The 21,262-nt window shown below is 49.9% G+C and overlaps 1 protein-coding gene across 10 annotated transcripts in view; it reads left to right on the top strand.

Annotated features, from left to right (window-relative positions):
* Positions 1-21,262, top strand: part of LOC141097940 (cyclin-dependent kinase 11B-like) — a 112,155-nt gene that overhangs the window by 50,424 nt on the left and 40,469 nt on the right. For 7 of the 10 annotated variants that reach the window (XM_073585474.1, XM_073585472.1, XM_073585473.1 and 4 more), the window contains 7 exons: positions 113-223; positions 9,609-9,731; positions 10,671-10,766; positions 11,873-12,022; positions 18,991-19,056; positions 19,723-19,913; positions 19,996-20,086. In XM_073585474.1, the coding sequence (XP_073441575.1) occupies positions 113-223; positions 9,609-9,731; positions 10,671-10,766; positions 11,873-12,022; positions 18,991-19,056; positions 19,723-19,913; positions 19,996-20,086 (828 nt within the window). The remainder of the gene's footprint in view (positions 1-112; positions 224-9,608; positions 9,732-10,670; positions 10,767-11,872; positions 12,023-18,990; positions 19,057-19,722; positions 19,914-19,995; positions 20,087-21,262) is intronic. The other 3 variants (XM_073585477.1, XM_073585476.1, XM_073585475.1) reach the window with 1 other exon arrangement.

Below are 21,262 nucleotides of genomic sequence, written 5' to 3'. Positions count from 1 at the left end.
TCTTTTCTTTTTTGTATCTTTTTCTAAAGTGAACTGGTAGCAATCAATTAGTAGTATTAATACACGTAATTGCTAGTCATGCACTTGCCAACCTATACCACATGCCTTCTAGGGCTCACAGGATCTGCGCTTCCTGAACGCAGGAAGCCAGGGCTCTTGCAGGAGACTGAAAGAATGCAGTACAGTGCAGAGTCAAGAATACTTGTAGAGTTTAGCACTCAAAGTAAGTTTTGGCTTTTTAAAACCATTTGTATGACATTAACTTTTGTGGCAGTTCTGTACTGCATTGTATCCCCGTAACCCTTTCTCAGCCAGACAAGCTGGCTCCAACTATTGTTTCATAATTTCCCGTTTGGCAGCAAGAGAGATCAAAATAGTGACTCTTAGGCCGGGGTCACACTGGCGAGGAATACAGCCGAGTGAGAGGCGCTAAAAGCACGCATTAGACACGGACCAATGATTCTCTATGGGGTCCCTCGCACCAGCCGTATATTTCTCATCCGTATTCTACGGTCCGTGCCAATCGCAGCATGCTGCGATTGTCAGCGTACTACGGCCGTAATATGCCAATGCAAGTCTATGGGTGCGCCAAAAATACGGATTACACACGGACCACACATGTGACTTGCGAGAAATACGCACCAGGTGTCTTTTAGCAAAGCCGGCAATTCAGTGCGCTATACAGTAAACTCACACTGACAGGTTTAATAAAGAAACGAAAGAATAGATATAGACACATAGAAAATATATATATATATGTGTGTATTCTATGTGTCTATATCTAATCTTTGGTTTCTGTTAGAAACCCTGTCATAGGGCTCCATTATATGTCCATTTTGCAAGCCTGCGAGAAAATCTCACCATACGGATGCTCACATGCGCAAAATACGCGACCGCACCTTGCTTACGGATGACCTACGGAGCACTATTTAGGGGTCATTCATCCGTATTTCGCCTGTAAACTACGGACCGTATTTTGCGCAGGTTAGTGTGACCCCGGCCTTATGACATCTCTCCTGTCAAAGGGCAGAATAATGTGAGCTCTTTGTTGTTATGACAAATGTCAACAAGGCCTGCATGACCTCACAAACTTATAACTATCGGGGGTTCCTCACCGTGCCCATCGCTGTGCCCTTGTTGCTGTCTGATACGACAGAATCGCTAATGGAGCCAGCTAGGCATTGTGGAGTCAGCCACAGATATTATGTCAATTTTAGTCCTTCTGTGCCCTACTATACACAATCAAATGAGATGGTTACTGATGCGACATGACACAGAAGGTTTTTTTTCCGGACACTTGGATTTTTACGATGAACCTTTAGGAATGGTTAAAAGAAATAAGAAGGCACTGTTATATGCTTACTATTGAAATGGTTCTTCTGTCCCATATTTCTGGTCCCATGTGTGGACTTAGCTTCCGTGGAAGCATTATATGTCCACCTCATCCTTTAGCGTTAGCCTGCAGCAATGTTTTATCCAATCATTGAGCTTTACCATCATTAGTATTACTCTAGGGCAGTGTTACTGCCTCCTAGAGAACACACATCATACCTAGCGTGGTGGAAATCATTTGGCTTACTTTTACCTTACGGATAGCATTACAAGCAAAGATAACAGGGACTTGTGGCTTTTCAATAAATGGTTAAAAGCAGGACTTTGCAGGAGATTGGCTTTGTCAGTGCCAAGGCGTCTCTTTTCGCCTTGATTTTCACTTGTCACTACTTCTCTTTACTCTGTCGCCTTATTGGGGGACACAGAACCGTGGGTGTTATGCTGCTGTCCACTAGGAGGCGACACTATGCATAATCTGAAAAAGATTAACTTTGGCTCCTCCTCTGCAGTATACACCCCTGGACGGCGTCAGCCTTCTCCAGTTTTTGCTTAGTGTCGCAGGAGGCACACCTAAGTTTTTTTTTTTTACACTCCGTCTTTTTCCTGGATTTTTTTCCAAAGGACTACAGATGAAGAAAAGAGGGTCTCCAGCGAGACTCCCGGCATGGCTCCCTCCTCGGTCCCCTATTAGGGGTACCCGGTTGAAGTCGAGGTGGCTATTCCCCATGTCGCTCCCTCACCAGTCCCTCGGGTACTGGTTCGAGGTCGAGACCCCCCTCCTTCCTCAGTTCCGTCTGGGTCGAGGTCGAGGCGATGATGAAGCCCCCTGACGGTGACAGCAGCACCCTCCCTAATCCCCCTCTGGGGGTATTAGGTTGAGACACCGCAGGTAGGGCTTGTACCAGGCACCAGGGACCCCAGTCCACCTGTGGGCTCCTTTTGGGACCGGGGGAGGTGCAGAGAGGAAGGCACTTATCAGAGACCGGGCTCCCTGCGCCCAGGTCTCTGCAGCACTGGCGCCACAAGGGACCCTCCACAGGGCCCCAGTCACATATATGGCCCCACCGCCAGCCCTCCTTTCATTCTGGGGGGGTCTGGTTTAAATCTGACCCCCCCCGCGGACGACCGCGCCGTCCTGGAGCCCTGCTGGGCAGGAGACCTCAAATTTAGGCCGCGGCTTCGGCCTAGCCGAAGTCGCCGCCCCATTCCTGCCCCCCGGATGACGAAAATGACACTGCAGTGTCATAGAAAGGGCGGATCGAGGCAGGAGGGGCGCGCTTTTACATGGCCCAGCGCGCCCTTTTCCAGCTCTCCGCCACCTTCCCTCTCCACCTCAGAATCCGGTGGCCATCTTGCTGCACCTGGAAGAACGCAGCACAGCAGTCTCCGGGGGGCACAGGACGTGGGATTTATCAGCGCTGGACCTAAGGGGGAGCATCGGTGGGGTAGGATCACAGCTGGGTCCTTGGTACTCAGCTGTGAATTGCTATACCATATAGCGCTCTCCTTTCCTCTGCGTAGATACCCCTGTAGGGCCTCCACTAATCAGCCTAGGTACTATGTCGGGCTCAAGGAAAAGAACCAGGCAAGACTGCTTTTATGCAGTCTCCACAGCCTGCAAGGCCACTCTCCCCAGCGGCAGCACGTACCCGCACTGGCGGGACTGTACCCAAAAAACAGGATCAGAACCCCAAGAAGTCCCTACCAACGCTTCTGCGACCGCTACTGCGCCGGAATGGGCGACTCAGATGTCACAGTCTATGACACAGTCTATAGATAACCTGACCTCCACATTACTGCAGGATCTGCAGGGTCATGTCTCGGCTATGAACGTTACCCAGCAAAGGGACGTCCGGTCTCATGATCAGGGCGCTTCCGACAGTTCGAGGAGTAAGCGGACCCACAGGTCGCGTTCAGCTGCGTCCTCACATAGCAATAGGTCTTCCCCCTCCAGGGAAAGACACAGTGGCCTCAGGTCACCGAGGCCGTCCCCTGATAGAGAAGGACAATGCGGATCTCCACAACGATCCCAGACCACGGGAAACCTCCGCTCTAGTTGGCCCGCTAGGGAGCTCCTTAGCGATGTGCAGGACTCAGAGGGCATATGTGACTCCAATTCAGATAACGAAACAGAGAACGCTTTGCTCCCTTGTCCCCCTAGCAATACTGCGATAGTTGAGGATATCGTCTCTTCCATCCTTCGGGTGCTGGACATTTCAGATCCAACCCCGGAAGCACCAGAACACAAGATTTCCTTTGAAAGTGTTCAGAAACCATAAAGGTCTTCCCTAATCACCCGGAATTTCAAAAAATCCTTTCTAAGCATTTTTCGCAGCCTGAGAAAAAATTCGCCAATCGCAAGTATTTGGAAGCAAAATACTCCTTTCCACAGAAAGACACCAAGGATTGGACAGATCCGCCTGAAGTGGACCCTCCAGTCTCTAGGCTGGTAGCACAAACGCTTCTCTCGCTGCCGGACAGTTCAACCCTCAAGGACACGGCAGACAGACAAGTCGAACGCATGGCTCGTTCAATCTTTGAAGCGGCAGGTGCCTCTTTGGCTCCCGCATTTGCTTCAGTTTGGGCAGCCAAGGCCATCATGGCTTGGGCTGCTCTATTGCAAATGGGCCTTCAAGCTTCAAATCCTCAGCTGGTGGACCAGGCGGTGCAAATTGCAGTGGTGGCAGATTACATGGTCCTTGCAGCGTTGGACTCTGCAAGAGGAATAGCGGGAATAGCATCAAACGCCATTACAATCCGGCGTATTCTCTGGCTAAGAGAATGGAAAGCAGATGCAGCCTCAAAGTCCCTAACAAATCTCCCGTACTTCAGTGGCCGTCTTTTCGGTGAAAAGCTGGATACAATGATATCCAATGCTACCGGGGGCAAAAGTACTTCCCTCCCTCAACTAAGACCAAAACGCATGATTAAAAGGCGTAATCAATCTCGTTTCCGATCCTTTCAGAATTCTTCGGGCTGGTCCGTCTCACGCCCAGCACAAAACCGTAATCGTCCCCCCCGCAGGGACAACACACGTGCGGCACAGAGGCCGGACAGGAACTGGCAATCAAAGGCAAGCCAGGCAAAACCTAAAGGAGGAAAACCTCAGACTTTTCCCTCGTCCTGACTCATGCCCTCTGGAAGACACCCCACTTGTAGGCGGACGACTGCTACTCTTTCAGCAGGTCTGGCTGCCTATTACAGAAGACAAGTGGGTCAAGGAAATAGTGTCTTCAGGATACAAAATCGAGTTTACTACCAGCCCACCGCACAGGTTTTTTCCCTCTGTCCCTCCAAAATCCCCGCTCAAAGCTCAGGCCTTCCGTCAAGCGGTTTCTTCCCTCCTGCGAGCAGGAGTCATGGTGCCAGTCCCAGCAGAAGAGCGCTTCCGAGGGTTCTACTCCAACCTGTTCGTGGTGCCCAAGAAGGGAGGCAGCGTCCGACCCATACTAGACCTCAAGCAACTCAACAAGTACGTTCGAGTTCGTCACTTCCGCATGGAATCCCTCCGGTCAATCGTTGCGTCTATGGAAAAAGGAGAATATCTTGCCTCCATAGACATACAGGACGCATACCTGCATATACCGATTGCTCCCGCCCATCAGAGGTTTCTCAGATTCGCAATCAACCAAGACCATTACCAGTTTGTGGCCCTCCCGTTCGGTCTGGCCACGGCCCCCAGAACATTTACAAAGGTCATGGCAGCTACCATGGATGTTCTGCACTCCAGAGGCATAGTAGTCGTTCCATACCTGGACAACCTTCTCATCAAGGCCCCCACCCTCAAGGACTGCGAGGTCAACGTCTCGATCACAATCGACACTCTGACGCGCCTGGGATGGTTAGTCAATTTACGGAAGTCCTCGACTGCCCCGAGTCAGTCTCTGACCTTCCTGGGGATGCTATTCGACACCTCCAAGGGTCTGGTTATCCTCCCCAGGGACAAGGCACTGGCTCTCCGTCTGGGAGTTCACACACTCCTCCGCAAGTCCCCCAGATCTCTCCGGTATGCCATGAGAGTACTTGGCAGGATGGCAGCAGCAATGGAGGCGGTACCATTTGCCCAGTTTCACCTCAGACCCCTTCAACTGGCCATCCTCAAGTCCTGGGACAGGAATCCGTTCTCCCTCGACAGGGAGTTCCGGTTATCAGCAAACACCAGGAGGTCCCTGCACTGGTGGCTCAAGCCAACCTCGCTTGCAAGGGGAAAATCCTTTCTCTCCGGTCAATGGAAGGTTTTGACCACCGACGCAAGCCTTATGGGTTGGGGCGCGGTGCACCTACATCACAGAGCGCAAGGCAGGTGGTCACCAAGGGAATCGACCATGCCCTTCAACATCCTGGAAATTCGGGCCATCTTCCTGGCGTTGAAAGCCTTCCATCACTTGCTGGCAGACTCTCATATCAGAGTACAGTCGGACAATGCCACGGCAGTGGCATACGTGAACCATCAAGGCGGCACCCGCAGCATCCAGGCGATGACCGAAGTAACGCGTATCCTACAATGGGCGGAGGATGCAAGATCGGTACTCTCCGCGGTCCACATTCCGGGTGTGGACAACTGGGAAGCCGACTATCTCAGCCGACAAGGAATGGACTCGGGGGAATGGTCTCTCCATCCCGAAGTCTTCGGTCAGATCTGTCATCGTTGGGGGACCCCGGACGTGTATCTGATGGCATCCCATCTCAATGCCAAGGTTCCCAATTTCATGGCCAGGACGCGCGATTCGCGATCGCTCGGAGCAGATGCCCTGGTTCAGGACTGGACCCAGTTCCAGCTTCTGTACATTTTTCCACCCCTCCCCCTGATCTCCAGATTCCTGAGGAAGATCAAACAAGAGGGTGTTCCCACCATTCTGATCGCTCCAGACTGGCCCAGGCGTACATGGTACGCCGACGTCGTGCAACTCACAGCAGACGCTCCCTGGCGTCTCCCCACACGTCCCGACCTCCTGTCACAAGGCCCGTTCTTCCACCAGAACTCAGGGGCTCTCAATTTGACGGCGTGGCCATTGAGACCTGGGTTTTGACCCAAGCAGGTTTTTCACCGGACGTTGTTAAAACCATGATCGGGGCTCGAAAGCCAACTTCAGCCAGGATTTACTATCGTACCTGGAAGGTTTTCTTCACATGGTGCGACTCTCCTGGGCAGATTCCATTTCCCTATTCTCTTCCAAAGGTCCTCGGGTTCCTTCAGTCAGGCCTGGACGCCGGGCTATCCCTGGGCTCGCTGAAGAGCCAGGTGTCAGCGCTTTCAGTGCTCTTTCAGAGGCGTATTGCTAACAAGCCGCAAGTGAAGACTTTTCTCCAAGGGGTTTCCCGATTGGTTCCCCCCTACAAACGTCCGTTGGAGACGTGGGACCTCAACCTGGTCTTGACAGCACTACAGTCACCTCCTTTTGAACCCCTTAGGGTGGTCTCACTCCGCTTTCTATCACAGAAAGTGGTTTTCCTGGTGGCAATCACCTCGCTACGCAGGGTGTCTGAACTTTCAGCTCTTTCCTGCAGACAACCCTTCCTGGTTTTTCATCAGGACAAGGTGGTTCTCCGTACAGTACCATCCTTCCTTCCGAAGGTCGTGTCCAGCTTCCACCTCAATGAGGAAATATCACTACCGTCTCTTTGCCCGGCTCCCGTTCATAGGGTAGAGAAGGCTCTGCATACGCTTGACCTTGTCAGGGCATTGCGTATTTACGTGTCTAGGACTGCTCCCTTCCAGATGTCTGATTCACTTTTCCTTCTTCCAGAAGGCGTTCGCAAGGGCCTACCGGCTTCCAAAGCCACCCTTGCTAGGTGGATCAAGTCCACCATTCAAGAGGCTTACCGCCTCAACAATTCTCCCCTTCCGGCCGGTATCACGGCACACTCTACGCGGGCGGTAGGGGCCTCTTGGGCCATTCGGCATCAAGCCTCAGCACATCAAGTGTGTAAGGCAGCAACTTGGACTAGCCTGCACACATTTACAAAACACTACAGAGTGCATACCCAGTCCTCAGCGGATGCGAGCCTGGGTAGACGGGTCCTGCAGGCGGCAGTACCCCAAGTCTAGGGGACTGTCATCACAATATTCGTCCACTGCTTCCCACCCAGGGACTGCTTTAGGATGTCCCACGGTTCTGTGTCCCCCAATAAGGCGACAGAGTAAAGGAGATTTTTGTGTACTCACCGTAAAATCTCTTTCTCTTAGCCTTTAATTAGAGGACACAGCTCCCACCCTGTAGCCCTTGCGGGCCGTTGTTACGGTTGGGTTCTCATATTGTTGTTTGAGCCTGTTTATAGTAGCCTTTTTTTACAGGCATGGTTATGTTTCTGGTATATTCCTCCTAATGCTTTTGCACAACACTGGAGAAGGCTGACGCCGTCCAGGGGTGTATACTGCAGAGGAGGAGCCAAAGTTAATCTTTTTCAGATTATGCATAGTGTCGCCTCCTGGTGGACAGCAGCATAACACCCACGGTTCTGTGTCCCCTAATTAAAGGCTAAGAGAGATTTTACGGTGAGTACACAAAAATCTCCTTTTTATTGCTTGCGCTTTTTTTCATTTACAGCTTTGGAGACTTATGCAAAAAAACGCTCCCCCATATAAGAAGAGCCTGCAGCGTTCGGTCGAGCATTAAACTTTGACTGCTGCCACTTGTAGTTTCTTGTCCCTCTTTCAGAGCATTGATTTCTCCGCTGCAGTTGTCTTTAATTTCATTGTTTTATATACAGCTTTTTAGATATTTTTCCTCCTATCACTTCCATTGTCCTATGCTTCTGGTAAAGTGTTCGTGTGCAACCCTTAAGGCCCCGTTACACTAAACGATGTCCCAGCGATCCCACCAACGATCCGACATGATGGGATCGCTGGGACATCGTTAGGCTGATCGCTGGTGACCTGTCACATAGACAGCCCCAGCAATCAGGACCAGCGACGCTGGTTTCTAATGTAAACGTCGGGTATCCAGGAGCCGCGCGACTCCTGGATACTCGCTGTTTACCTTGGAAACCGGCGTACACCCTAGTTTCCAAGGTAAACATCAGGTATCTAGGAGTCGCGCGACTCCTGGACACCCGACGTTTACATTAGCAACCAGCGTCTCTGATCGCTGGTCTCTCGCTGCCACACGCAGCAATGCGCGCTGGGCAGTAGGAGACCAGCGATCGAAAAATGGCCTAGGCCACTCGAGCACTATCAGCGTTAACCGGCAGGGTGGCCCGGTAGCTGATCCCCATCACACAAAGCGATCTCGCTGGCGAAATCGCTGATGTGTCACAAAATCAGCGATCTCGCTAGCGAGATCGCTTAGTGTGACGGGGCCTTTAAACATCCATAAAGGTGTCAGGATACTGCAGACTTGTTTGGAAAATGTGCACAAGCTGTAGATTTGTAGAAGTGTCTGTGATTGTCTTATAAACCTAATTAGGGCTTGCAGAAAAAGTCACAATCTCATTCATCCACAGCGGAAAATGTGAAAATGCGATTTTTATTTTCTCAGCATGTCCTGTTATGGTGGGATATTCTTTTCTTTGTTTGCGCAACTTCTACAACACGACCCCGGGCAGTAGACATTTTGTAGCAGATAAGTGCCTCATGTAAGACATGGAGCACTCTTCCATGGCTTAGCCTGGGCTACCCATAACTCCACAGCTTCTGTACTTTGTATTAATTGTTCACTGCCATCACCATCTATTTCTATTCACTGACAAAGCAATCTTGTGTATATGATCAGGACAGATTACTTGGCTTAAGGGTATGTTTCCACGGTCCGTAATGGCAGCTCTTTGGACGTAGCTCCGTCCAAAGTGCTGCCAGCTTTTGTACGCGCAGTGATTCCGCATGTGTTCATTGAACACATGCGAAATCATCACATCCTATACATAGAAGGTGAAATGTATCTTGCGGAGACTAAGCGTCTCCGCAAGATAAATAGACATGCTGCGGTCTATAAAGACTCGCTGCATGTCCGGTTTCGCAGGACTGCCACCTGCATCTTTGAACACATAGTGGACATGGGATTTCATAAAATCCCCTCCACTATGCTGTAACATCTGGCCGCTGCGGATTGTACGCTGCGGCTGTACGCAGCATCCAATCCACAGCAAATGCTGAACGTGCAAACATACCCTAAGAAAGTTTTGCATTTCTACCATAAGCAGAAGAAAGGAGAGGGAGGGAAACGCAAAGTATTTTAGAAAGATTTTCTATGAAGATGAGGTGATTAGGCTGTACCCTGCACAGCACGTACACAAAGATTTCAGTTTATTCCCCTAATTTTGGGTTTTCTCCTCCACAGTATCCGCTCATCACAGAACTGCCAGAGAGGAGCATGGTGACAAAAATAAAGCCAATTACCGCAGCCGCAGTCGCATACACCAACAGCGAGAAAGAGTCGAAGGTGGAGACTTGCGGAAAAACGGTGAGCCGTATTAATGGGCGTTATGGCTCAAATTGCATTAAACCAGAAAGCTCTTTTCCTTGTGATGGGTCTTATAGATGTATTATCGAGTCCTCTCCTGCTCCCGGTGTCCGTTAGGGTATATGCCCACGATCCGGAAGTAGCAGCGCTTTGGACGTAGCGTATGTTCGCTGTGTCCAAATTGCTGCCTTCTATTAAACGTAGGTAAATCGGTGAACTGAGCGGATTTACCGCATCTAATACATTGTATTGGTTAAATTTCTGTTGTGGAGACTAGCATCTCTTCAAGAGAAATTGACATACTGCGGTCTTGAAAGACCCGCCGCTTGTCTGTGTCCTCTGGTGATACGCAGGCAACTATACATGCATAGTGGACATGGGATTTATAGAAATCCCATCCGCTATGCTGTAACATCTGGCTGCTGCTGGTTTGACTCTGCATAAATATGCAGTGTCAAATCCGCCTCAATTCCTGATCCTGGGCACGTACCCTTATGGTCCGCAAGACAAGAACACTGCTCAGTGTCTCTGCCTGAGTTGATGGCACAAGCCATTAAGCTCACTGATTGGTTCCTTCACTGTCAATGTGACGTCATCACTGCAGACAATGGGAGCAGTGTTGAGAAACTGTGCTGGTTTAGGTGAGGGGTTTCCCATGATGATATCCCTATCCATACATGTTGGCAGATGTACAGCCATTCATTTTAATGGCAGTATTTACTTAGTACTATTCTGGCTGCAGTGTATTTGAGAAAAGCAGCCATTTTCTAGGAGCAGTACCTGGGGCAATTGACTGATCAGCTTGGGGGTCTATAATGAGGCAGCCTCTTTCTCGCTTCCATCATGACCCATCTTTATGTACCACTGAGAACAGACCCTGCAGAGTAACATTGCACTGGATCAATGTCGTATAACAACCACTAGTTTTGCTTTTTTCAGTGAAAGAAGACAGACCGGATGTGCGAGATCTGCTGTCTGACCTGCAGGATATCAGCGATAGCGAACGAAAAACGAGCTCTACCGAGTGCTCGACAGGTAGTGCAGCATAATTTGTTCACACATTATTAGTGATTGATAAGCCAAGAAGTTTGTCTGTTATTGGAATGTGTCCTTACGTACTGTTAGCACTATCCAACCATTCCTGGCAGATTGAAACATACTTGGGACACAACCTACTGACAAATGGGATGACAGAAAACTGGCCTAAACGTTTTGAAAAATTGACTGAAGTAGTATTTCTGGCGAGACGCACACCATCCAGAAAATGCGCCTCTTAATGAATTTGGCACGTTGTACTCCAGCGCGCCCTTTGTTAAAACTGGTGAGCTCTACTCCGCTCTTAATGAATCAGCCCTTATTTATTTTTCTGTAATACCCTCCTCTTTTATGTATTAAAGTTGATCTATCAGTTCCTGTAAGAGGGAAAAAAGTAATAGAATTTGAAAATCTAAAACTTTTCTCACCTATTTTGGTAAATTAGATGATTTCCCTCAATATTACAGGGACGCAGGTTTAAAAAAAACTTGCCTCACCTCTAACCACGAGCCTGAATTTCACTACATTCAGAATAATATATGTCTGGCATGTAATAATATCTTGTGTATTTTGCGCCCTAGAGAGGGCAGAGCTGCTCCTAAATGATTGGTGTGCAAGAGGAAAACATTGCAGCTTCTAAAGAGTAAATGTGCTAAAAAGGTGTTAAATGATTAATGCGTCTTACTGCATGCTGTAAAGAGTCACCATCACACATCCTACAGAGGTGAAGGCTTTACCACTGCTCCTGTTTCTGCACCATAATACACAGGAATCTATATTATGGATATTCATGTTGGATGATGTTCTATAAGAATCAACGCAACAGCACAGATCTCACACGTGTTTACATGCTGCACACTCCACTCACCTCCTCACAGTAGCATTTTCCAGCAGGAAGTCTCACAGGTCTGTCAAAGTTTTGAGACAGCAGAGAGCCTACTAAAGCCTTTTAAAGTTCCAGAGGTGTCAGTGCAAAATTATCTTGTGTTTTTTGTTTTTACTTTATTATTTATATATATGAGAGGCTTGCATTTGATTTTCTTTTCCAGGAGCTAATATTTGTTTGCTTTTTTAAGTCTTGACCATTTTTTGTAATATGATTTCAGCGGCTTCTGGATCTGGGACGGAAGAGGAAGAGGAGACCAGCTCTGAGGAGTCAGAAGAGCCTGAAGATGAAGAGGAGGATGATGAGGAGGAAGAGGACGAAGAGGAAGAGACTGAAAGCAACTCAGAGGCTGCATCAGAACAGACTGCAGGTAGAAATATTGTCACTGTAATCGCTCTACACCCATAAATTACATGGCTACATACGGCCCCACGGTCCCAGAAATCTTTCCAAGTGCGTACCAGGGAGCAAATTGTCTATTTTGAAATATAATTCTCAGGCTGGTTCCATAGGTCACATTTTTTTTTATTTCATCATATCATTTTTAATGATAACTCCTAATACAAATTTTCCATTTTTCCATTTTCAATGATCATGTATGATATAATAATCGCACATTAGAAAACACAGACAAAACATCACACTGTCACTTCCCTAGCCCTCCCTTAACTTGAATCCCAAAATTCCAGAAAGAACCATTTTCATATTTCCATGTACCCGGCATTTCCAGTATATAGTGGAATAAAATTATTTTGGAGAAGGGGGTGGAAGAAGAGGGATAGTAAAAAAAAAAAAAAAAAGGGGGGTAGCGATTTGGGAGTTACATAATTTATAATTAGTGATGAGCGAATTTGCTGTTCGTAGCTGCCCCCAACAAACAGACAATCCCTGTAAGTGTTGCTGCTGTCGAACAGCCACAAGACATGCAGCCACGGGGACTCTTAACATATTTTTCTCTATCGCTTCATTGGGGGACACAGAGACCATGGGTGTATGCTGCTGCCACTTGGAGGCTGACACTATGTACAGAAAAAGGTTAGCTCCTCCTCCGCAGTATACACCCCACCAACCGGAACTATTTTCCTCAGTTTAGCTTAGTGTCAGTAGGAGGTGGACACAGGTCTTTCATTAGACCCATATCTACCTCAATGTGCGTCGTTCCTTTTCAGGTTTCCGGAGGGATACAGAGTGAATGGTCACGTCTGTAGTCCCACACAGAGACACTGAGTACGGCGTGTACTGCCACCCCGTATCCTCACAGCTCTCTACAGCAGGACCAAGAGCCTAACACAGGTGTGTGCCAGCCATTTGGTCCTCGTCCCCCGTCTCACACCCACTCGCCTACCAGTGCCTGTCGGTTAGGATGAGACGCGGACATCCCTCTACAGGAAGCACGTACGCTGGATAATCAAGGTACTCTACTTTCCAGGTTTGCTCAGAAGAACGGATCAAGATGGTGGGTAAGTATAGGGCCCCTAAATCGCTATATAGGATCACGGCACCCATCTCTAGCACCAGGGGGTCTCCCTTTGTCACAGACTCTCATGCGCAGCTTCTTGTCACCCTGGCCCCGTTTTTCCTCAGGCTGCTCTTACTTATTTATCCTGCAGCCAGGCTCCAGACAGGGTTTCTTTGGGAGCGGGCGCCGCGGCTGTTCTGCGGGCCTCCGCGCCGCTCTGCGCTTCCCGGCGGCCGCCACATCTAATCTAGGCCCCAGCTTCATTTGGGGCCTTGTCCTGCGTCGCGGCCGCCACCCCCCCCCTTCCCGCCTTCTTCCTTAGGCGGGCTTCTCTCCCGCCCGCTCTAAGTCCGCCCACCGCCTTCTCCCCTCATGTTAGGCGTCCCTGAAGCGGCGCTCTCTCCACCCACCCCCAGCCTGGCTATTTTCAGCGGGCGGCGCCATCTTTAGCATCGGCGGTTAGTCCCGCCCATCTTCTTCGGTCTCTGCAGGAAAGCGCGCGCTTCCTGCTCTGTCCCTCTCAGGCTGCCGCCATTTTCACAGCCGGATGCTGTTCCCTCTGTCGTGCCCCTGCAAGCCCAGACGAGCCGTGCATCTTCAATTGCTGGAAGCAGCTACAGGACATCGGACCGTGAGTAGCTCTGCAACTGCAGACAGACACCCTCCTCTGTCTCCCATTGCCCAACCTTCCGGCACTGCTTCAGGGACTTTCCGTCATTATGTCTAACTCTAAGTCAGACCGTGCTCGTCCTCTTGCACCTTAGTCAAGTACTTTGCATGCTCTTCTTGCAATCGCAAACTTCCCTCAGGTCAGTCCACTCCCCTCTGCCTAGACTGCAGCAATCCCATTGAGCCCGCCGCTAAGGAGCCCCTTAATGTTCCACGTGAGAGTGAACCCCCCATTCCCGGATGGGCCTCTTCTCTATCTCAATCTGTGGCAGATCTCACCAGGGTGTCTCAGTCCCTCGTGGCCATGCTTGATAGGTTGCCCCTGGACACTTCTGCAGGGTCCAGCAGGGCTCCAGAGCCTCTCTCTGAACCAGCCAGCATGAGCCGCAAAAGGCCCAGGCAGGATCTCCAGCCGGATTCCTCCCCTCGCCCCATCTCTCCGCATAGTCCCCCCCAGCAGGCTCCTTCCCGTCCTTCCTCACCCGAGTCAGGCGAAGCATTCTCGGATGCTCTATCCGAAGAGGTCTTAGAGCTGGATTCGGACCATGCCGCGGACATGAAGGTTACGGTACAGAACCTCATTGCAGCGATTAACCACACTTTCGAGATCTCAGACTCTCATGCGAAACCCTCGGATCAGGAGGTTTCGTTCAGACGGGCAGAAGCACCTTCCAGAGTCTTCGCTCCTCACTCTGAGTTTGATAAGCTCCTTACCAGGGAAAGAGAAAATCCGACCAGACGCTTTCAAAGAGGGAAGCGTCTCAGCGTGCTGTATCCATTTTCTCAAGAGCTCACCGACAACTGGTCTGCTTCTCCCTCTGTAGACGCTCCTGTGTCCAGACTATCTAACAACACAGTCCTTCCGATTTCAGGTGTGGCGTCTCTAAAAGATTCTAACGACAGGATCATAGAATCCTTAGCAAAGTCAGCATTCGAAGCGGCGGCGACGGTGCTAAGCCCAACTTTTGCTTCCACTTGGGTAGCCAAGGCCATTGCTACTTGGGCGGAGGATCTACGCCAGGGCATTCTTGATGGAGCCCAACCAGAGCGACTGGCCGAGCTGGCCAACCAGATCTCCCATGCAGGGGAATATTTGGTCTCTGCCTCCTTAGATGCCGCATCTTGCGCAGCTCAAGCGTCCAGCAACGTAGTTGCAATCCGGCGTACAATTTGGCTCAAGGCTTGGCAGGTGGATTTGTCATCAAAAAAGTCCCTTACCAATCTGCCTTTTCAGGGAACGTGTCTTTTCGGATCCCAGCTGGACCAGATTATTAAAGACGCCACTGGGGGCACAAGCTCTCTTCTCCCTCAGTCCAAGCCACGTAGACCCCCTCAGTTTCGGCCCTTCCGCCGCGTCGCGACGGCGGAAACCTTTTCCAACCAACAAAAGCCGCAGGCACGCCAGGATAGGAAGAAGGTCTCCTTTAGGCCTACTCCCTCCTGGCAGTCTTACTCCTCTCAGGGCAGGTCCTCCAGGTCCAGAACCGCACGGTCCACATCGGCATGACTATCAACAAGGTTCCGAGGCGCAGGCCCAACTGCGCGGGCGACTTCTTTTTTTCAGACACGTCTGGCTTGCCTCGGTGGAAGACGCTTGGGTCAGGGAAGTTGTATCCTCAGGATACAAGATAGAGTTTGTCTCTCGGCCCCGAGATCGATTCTTCGAGTCTCGACCTCCAAAAGAACCCCGCCTTAGTTCCGGGCTTCTTTGCATCCATCGCCTCTTCTCAGTTGCGGGGTGATTGTGCCCGTTCCCGAAACAGAACGATTCACAGGGTTTTACTCAAACCTGTTTGTAGTGCCGAAAAAAGGCGGCGCTGTTCGGCCCATTCTGGACCTCAAACTGCTGAACAAGAGAGTCTGCCTGTGACATTTCAGGATGGAGTCCCTTCGTTCTGTGATCGCTTCCATGGAGACGCAGGAATTCATGTGCTCAGTAGACATTCAAGACGCCTATCTGCATGTCCCCATCTTTCACGGACAGCAGAAATTTCTGCGTTTCCCGATTCATCAGGACCACTACCAGTTTGTTGCCCTGCCGTTCGGTCTCGCCACCGCGCCCAGAGTGTTTACAAAGATCATGGCGGCGTTGATGGCCCTGTTGAAGATCAGGGGTCTCGTACTCTTCCCGTACCTCGACGACATTCTAATCAAAGCTCCATCTTTTCACCAGACTCTCCAAAGCCTTACCATCGTTCTTGACACCCTATCCAGTTTCGGGTGGCTCGTAAACAAAAGGAAGTCTTTCCTCGTTCCGACTCAACATCTTGTGTTTCTAGGCTTATTGTTCGACACCCTTCGATCGAGGGTCTTTCTCCCAGAAGAGAAGTTGATTTCCCTGCGGCGAGATGTACAATCTCTGCAGAGACCAAAGCTTCCATCCTTCCGGTCAGCCATGAAGGTCTTGGGAAAGATGGTGGCGACGACCGAAGCAATTCCCTTTGCTCAATTCCACATGAGACCGCTTCAACACGTCATCCTGTCTCGGTGGAACAGGTCCGCTGTCTCCCTGGATCGTCCAATTCGCCTCTCGTCCCTGGTCAAACAGTCCCTCAATTGGTGGCTGACGTCACCTCTCATCTCCCTCGGCCGGTCATTCCTTCCGATTCACTGGCAGATTGTGTCAACGGACGCCAGCCTTCTCGGCTGGGGAGCTGTGTTTCGAAACAAGATGGTTCAGGGTCGGTGGTCGACTCAAGAGACAACTTTGCCGATCAACGGCCTTGAGGTACGGGCGATTTATCTGTCTCTCATTCACTGGGAAAGGCTTCTCAGGGGTCTGCCGGTCCGGATTCAGCCAGACAATGCCACAGCGGTGGCATATGTCAACCACCAAGGGGGGACTCGGAGCTCCTCGGCTCTAGCGGAAGTGTCCAAGATTCTCCAATGGGCAGAGGTATCTGTCCCAGCGATATCTGCAGTGCACATTCCCGGCGTGGACAACTGGGCTGCCGATTTTCTCAGCCACGAGGGTCTCGCGGCGGTAGAGTGGTCCTTGCATCCGGACGTCTTTCATCAGCTTTGCCGTCGTTGGGGGACTCCGGACGTGGATCTGCTGGCGTCTCGCCTGAACAGGAAGGTTCCTCAGTTCGTATCCACGGCCCGAGATCCTCTCGCAGTGGGCGCCAATGCTCTGACCATTCCCTGGTCTCAGTTCAAGCTTCCCTATCTGTTCCCTCCCCTGCCTCTTCTTCCGAAGCTGTTGAAGAAAGTCAAGGCGGAATGGGTACCAGTCATCCTCATCGCTCCGGGTGGCCCAGAAGGGCTTGGTTCACGGACATCGTCAAACTTCTCGCGGACGCCCCCTGGAAGCTTCCAGACAGAGCAGATCTGTCTCAAGGCCCAATCTGCCACCCCAATTCTCGGCCGCTCAATTTAACGGCGTAGCTGTTGAAACCGTGGTTCTGAAACAGTCAGGTTTTTTGGATCGGGTTATTCTCACCATGATCCGGGCTAGAAAGCCATCTTCTTCCAGAATTTATTATCATACGTGGAAGGCCTATTTCACTTGGTGCGAGGCCAATGACGTTCTGCCCATGTCCTTTTCTCTCCCCTCTATCCTGGCATTCCTCCAGGCAGGCCTAGATGCGGGTCTTTCCCTCAGCTCTTTGAAGGGTCAAGTCTCGGCGCTTTCCATTCTTTTTCAAAAGACGTTGGCTTCCCGTCCGCAGGTCAAGACCTTTCTTCAGGGAGTGGCTCATGCGGCACCTCCTGTACCGCGCTCCCGTGGACCCATGGGATCTCAATCTGTTCCTGGAGGCTTTTCAACGGTCACCCTTTGAACCGCTCAGGGAGGTCTCCCTATCTTTTATCTCCTGGAAAGTAGCCTTTCTGGTGGCCATCACCTCCATCCGGCGCGTGTCGGAATTGTCGGCCCTGTCTTGTCGCCCCCCTTTCTTGGTGCTTCACCAGGATAAGGTGGTCCTGCAGCCCCCGCCTTCCTTTCTCCATAAGGTGGTGTCCACCTTCCACCTAAATGAGGACATTGTTCTTCCGTCCTTTTGTCCAGGTCCAATCCACCCTCTGGAGCACTCCTTGAACAAGCTGGACCTGGTCAGGGCGATGAAGGTTTATCTGGCTAGGACGTCTCCCTTGCGGAAGTCGGACTCTTTTCATCATTCCAGATGGTGCGCGGAAAGGTCAGCCGGCCTCCAAGGCTACCATTGCTCGCTGGATCAGATTGGCCATTTTGGAAGCCTACCGGGTCAAGCATCGAGTGCCCCCTCCTGGAATTAGAGCTCACTCTGCCCGGGCAGTGGGTGCCTCCTGGGCGGTGCGCCACAGAGCTTCCGCGCTGCAGTTCTGCAAAGCGGCAACCTGGTCTTCGATCCACACGTTTGCCAAATTTTACAAGGTCCACACCTACGCTTCGGCGGACGCCAGCCTAGGCAGAAGGATCCTGCAGGCAGCGGTGGTGAGTCCTCAGACCTAATGGAAGTTTGCTTCTCCCTCCCCAGGGACTGCTTTGGGACGTCGCATGGTCTCTGTGTCCCCCAGTGAAGCGATAGAGAAAACAGGATTTTTGGGTTGCTTACCGTAAAATCTGTTTCTGGAAGCCTTCATTGGGGGACACAGCACCCTCCCATGTTCTGCAGCTCCTGTTCTTATGTTGTTTGTTGATTACAGTTGAGTTGTCTGTTCTGTTTTCATTCTGTTTTGTTTCTTCTCCAAATGCTTTCTCACTAACTGAAGAAAATAGTGCCGGTTGGTGGGGTGTATACTGCGGAGGGGGAGCTAACCTTTTTCTGCACATAGTGTCAACCTCCTAGTGGCAGCAGCATACACCCATGGTCTCTGTGTCCCCCAATGAAGGCTTCGAGAAACAGATTTTACGGTAAGCAACCCAAAAATCCTGTTTTCGAGCACACCGAAGACACTCTGTTAGCAACCGAGCATGGATAACACCTTATCCGAGCAAGTTCTGTCATCACTAATTATAATCAATCACAGCTGACATTTAAGATCTGAGTTCACACCGTGATATAAGTGACTAGCCACAGCCTTTACAGGCTCAAACTCGCCTAAAGTTGGTCGGTCCAGACATCACGATGCTAACTCAGATCGTTAATGACGGACTTGTGAAACTGATCTCATCAAAGTACTGTGACTGATCGTGTTCTGTGTTCACCATCAGATCTTTCCCTGGAAACCATTTTGCTAAAGAAATTACCTTACATTCATCGTATACATAACTATTGATTATTTTGCAGAAGAGGTCAGCGATGAAGAGATGAGTGAGGAAGAGGAGCGAGAGAATGGGAATCATGTTCCTGTTGGTAAGAGTCCTACATTGATCTCCTTGTTGTAGTAGATGTGATCGTCCCTATTGGAGGACAGTGAAATCAGTGGTTGCATACCCTGTATATCTCCTATAGTGGCCAAATTTGGCAACCAAAAGTTTGGCAGCCCAACTAGCTCCTGTTCAGTATTTACAGCATGTCACTGGCAGTGAGGGTGTTGCTAGATGTCAGACCCTCACGATTTGATATCCTTTAAGGAACTCTTCTCACTAAAAAAAATTTCACTCACGAGCTACATTAACCTGGAGAACATATCTGTCCTGCACAATGCGTTTTCTGGTTTTCCAGTTCATTTTCTGAAAGGCTTGAACTGTTTCAAAATAACAAATTCAGCATTTTTTCAGCCATATATCATTCCCTCTGCTGCTCTGCGCCTGACTGAGCTGACATGGCTGCAGCGGAGACGTCCTTTCTACACGTGACCGCTGCAGCTAATCTCTGTGCTCAGCCATCATGCTGTAGCCATGACATTGTTGCCACGGCCATGTGAACGAGGAGCGTCTGGCAGCAGTAGAGAAAAGCTTGTGGGTTTGGTAGTAATCAGCGCTGCATTTATCTGCAAACTCCCTTTAAGAATATTATCCAAATGTTCAGGGAGTTATCTGCAGCTTTGCGGTATCAGACCCCTTCCTTATTTTGTAGTTACAGAGTCCAGATTTGATCATGACTCTCCCGAGAGTGAGGAGGAAGAAGAGGAGGAGGAGAAAGAAGAAATTAGAATTGTGAGCCCACTTTTAAGTGCTCAGACAGAAGGGGAATTTGTTCCCAATTCTCCTGTCATGACACCTCTCGAGTTGAAGCAAGAATTGCCTAAATATCTTCCAGCTCTACAGGTAATATGAAAGTCACACGTGTATAATAACACAGCTTTTTTGGTCTGAAATAATCATTTCAACACATTCTGCTTTTTACCAGGGCTGCCGCAGTGTGGAGGAGTTTCAGTGTCTGAATAGGATCGAGGAAGGGACCTATGGAGTTGTGTACAGAGCGAAGGACAAGAAGACGGGTAAGTAAACTTTTTTGTAGGTTTAGAGTTGCAGCATGCTTCTGTTAGTTTTTCATTAGGGCGCATTCAGACGTCCGTACAAATCTCTACGAGATCAGACCGAAATATGTGAAGTTGTCACACTCTGGTCGGGAGACCGTGCTTGCTGTCCAATCTTGGACAGATTTCTATTGATGTCTGAATGCTCCCTAATAGTCGGTGGGAGCAATGGAAGCATATGGCTGTTCAAAAAGTGCAAAATGAATGCAGAGTTTTACTTCTCCATAGCTGCTATGCCATGGCCAGTTTGCCTATATTTCTATTTTAAACTAAATAATTTTGGGCACAGACAATGATAATTGGGCTGATTTACTAAACTTGCATAGCTTTTAGGCAAGCGATGAACTTTTGTGAACCAGTCACATCCATGTGCTTGCCCGTGTAGTGGACGAATATAGGAGTTACCTACTAGTCACATGCGTTAGTCTGGTCCATAAATCGAAACAGACAAGTTCATTCTGCAATTTTTCTTTTACACATGGACCTAAGTTTTGTGTGGAAATTAACAGGATTTTTGGTTGCTTACCATAAAATCTGTTAATCGGAGCCTTCATTGGGGGACACAGGAAACCATGGGTGTACGCTATGCTGCCACTAGGAGGCTGACACTTTGTAGAAAAAACGTTAGCTCATCCTCCGCAGTGTACACCCCACCGACAGGAACTAGGATATTCAGTTAGTGAGAAAGCAGTAGGAGAAGCAATCTGTAAAAGAGATAGAAACCACAGAAAAACACAAACTCAAACTGTATCAATATAATACAGTAAACAGAGCTGTTCAACTTGGGAGGGTGCTGTGTCCCCCAATGAAGGCTCCGAGAAACAGATTTTACGGTAAGCAACCAAAAATCCTACTTTCTCTATCGCTTCATTGGGGGGACACAGGAAACCATGGGATGTCCTAAAGCAGTACCCAAGGGGAGGGAACAGCAGACAACTCCAATCAGGATGAAGAACTCACCATTGTCACTTGCAAGGTCTTTTTACTCCAACCGGCACCCGCCGAAGTTAGGCATGGGCTCTGAAAAAAACATCGCGGACCTGTGGAGGACATATCATCGCACCGCAGAGGTGCCAGGCGGAGGCCCTAAGAATACCGCCTGGAGGACGCACACTGCCCGGGCAGAGTTCATCTAAA

This window comes from Dendrobates tinctorius, unplaced genomic scaffold (assembly GCF_039654945.1).
Source record: "Dendrobates tinctorius isolate UK_male_01 unplaced genomic scaffold, ASM3965494v1 ptg000086l, whole genome shotgun sequence".
Taxonomy (NCBI): Eukaryota; Metazoa; Chordata; class Amphibia; order Anura; family Dendrobatidae; genus Dendrobates; species Dendrobates tinctorius.
This window is presented reverse-complemented; position numbering and strand designations above follow the sequence as displayed.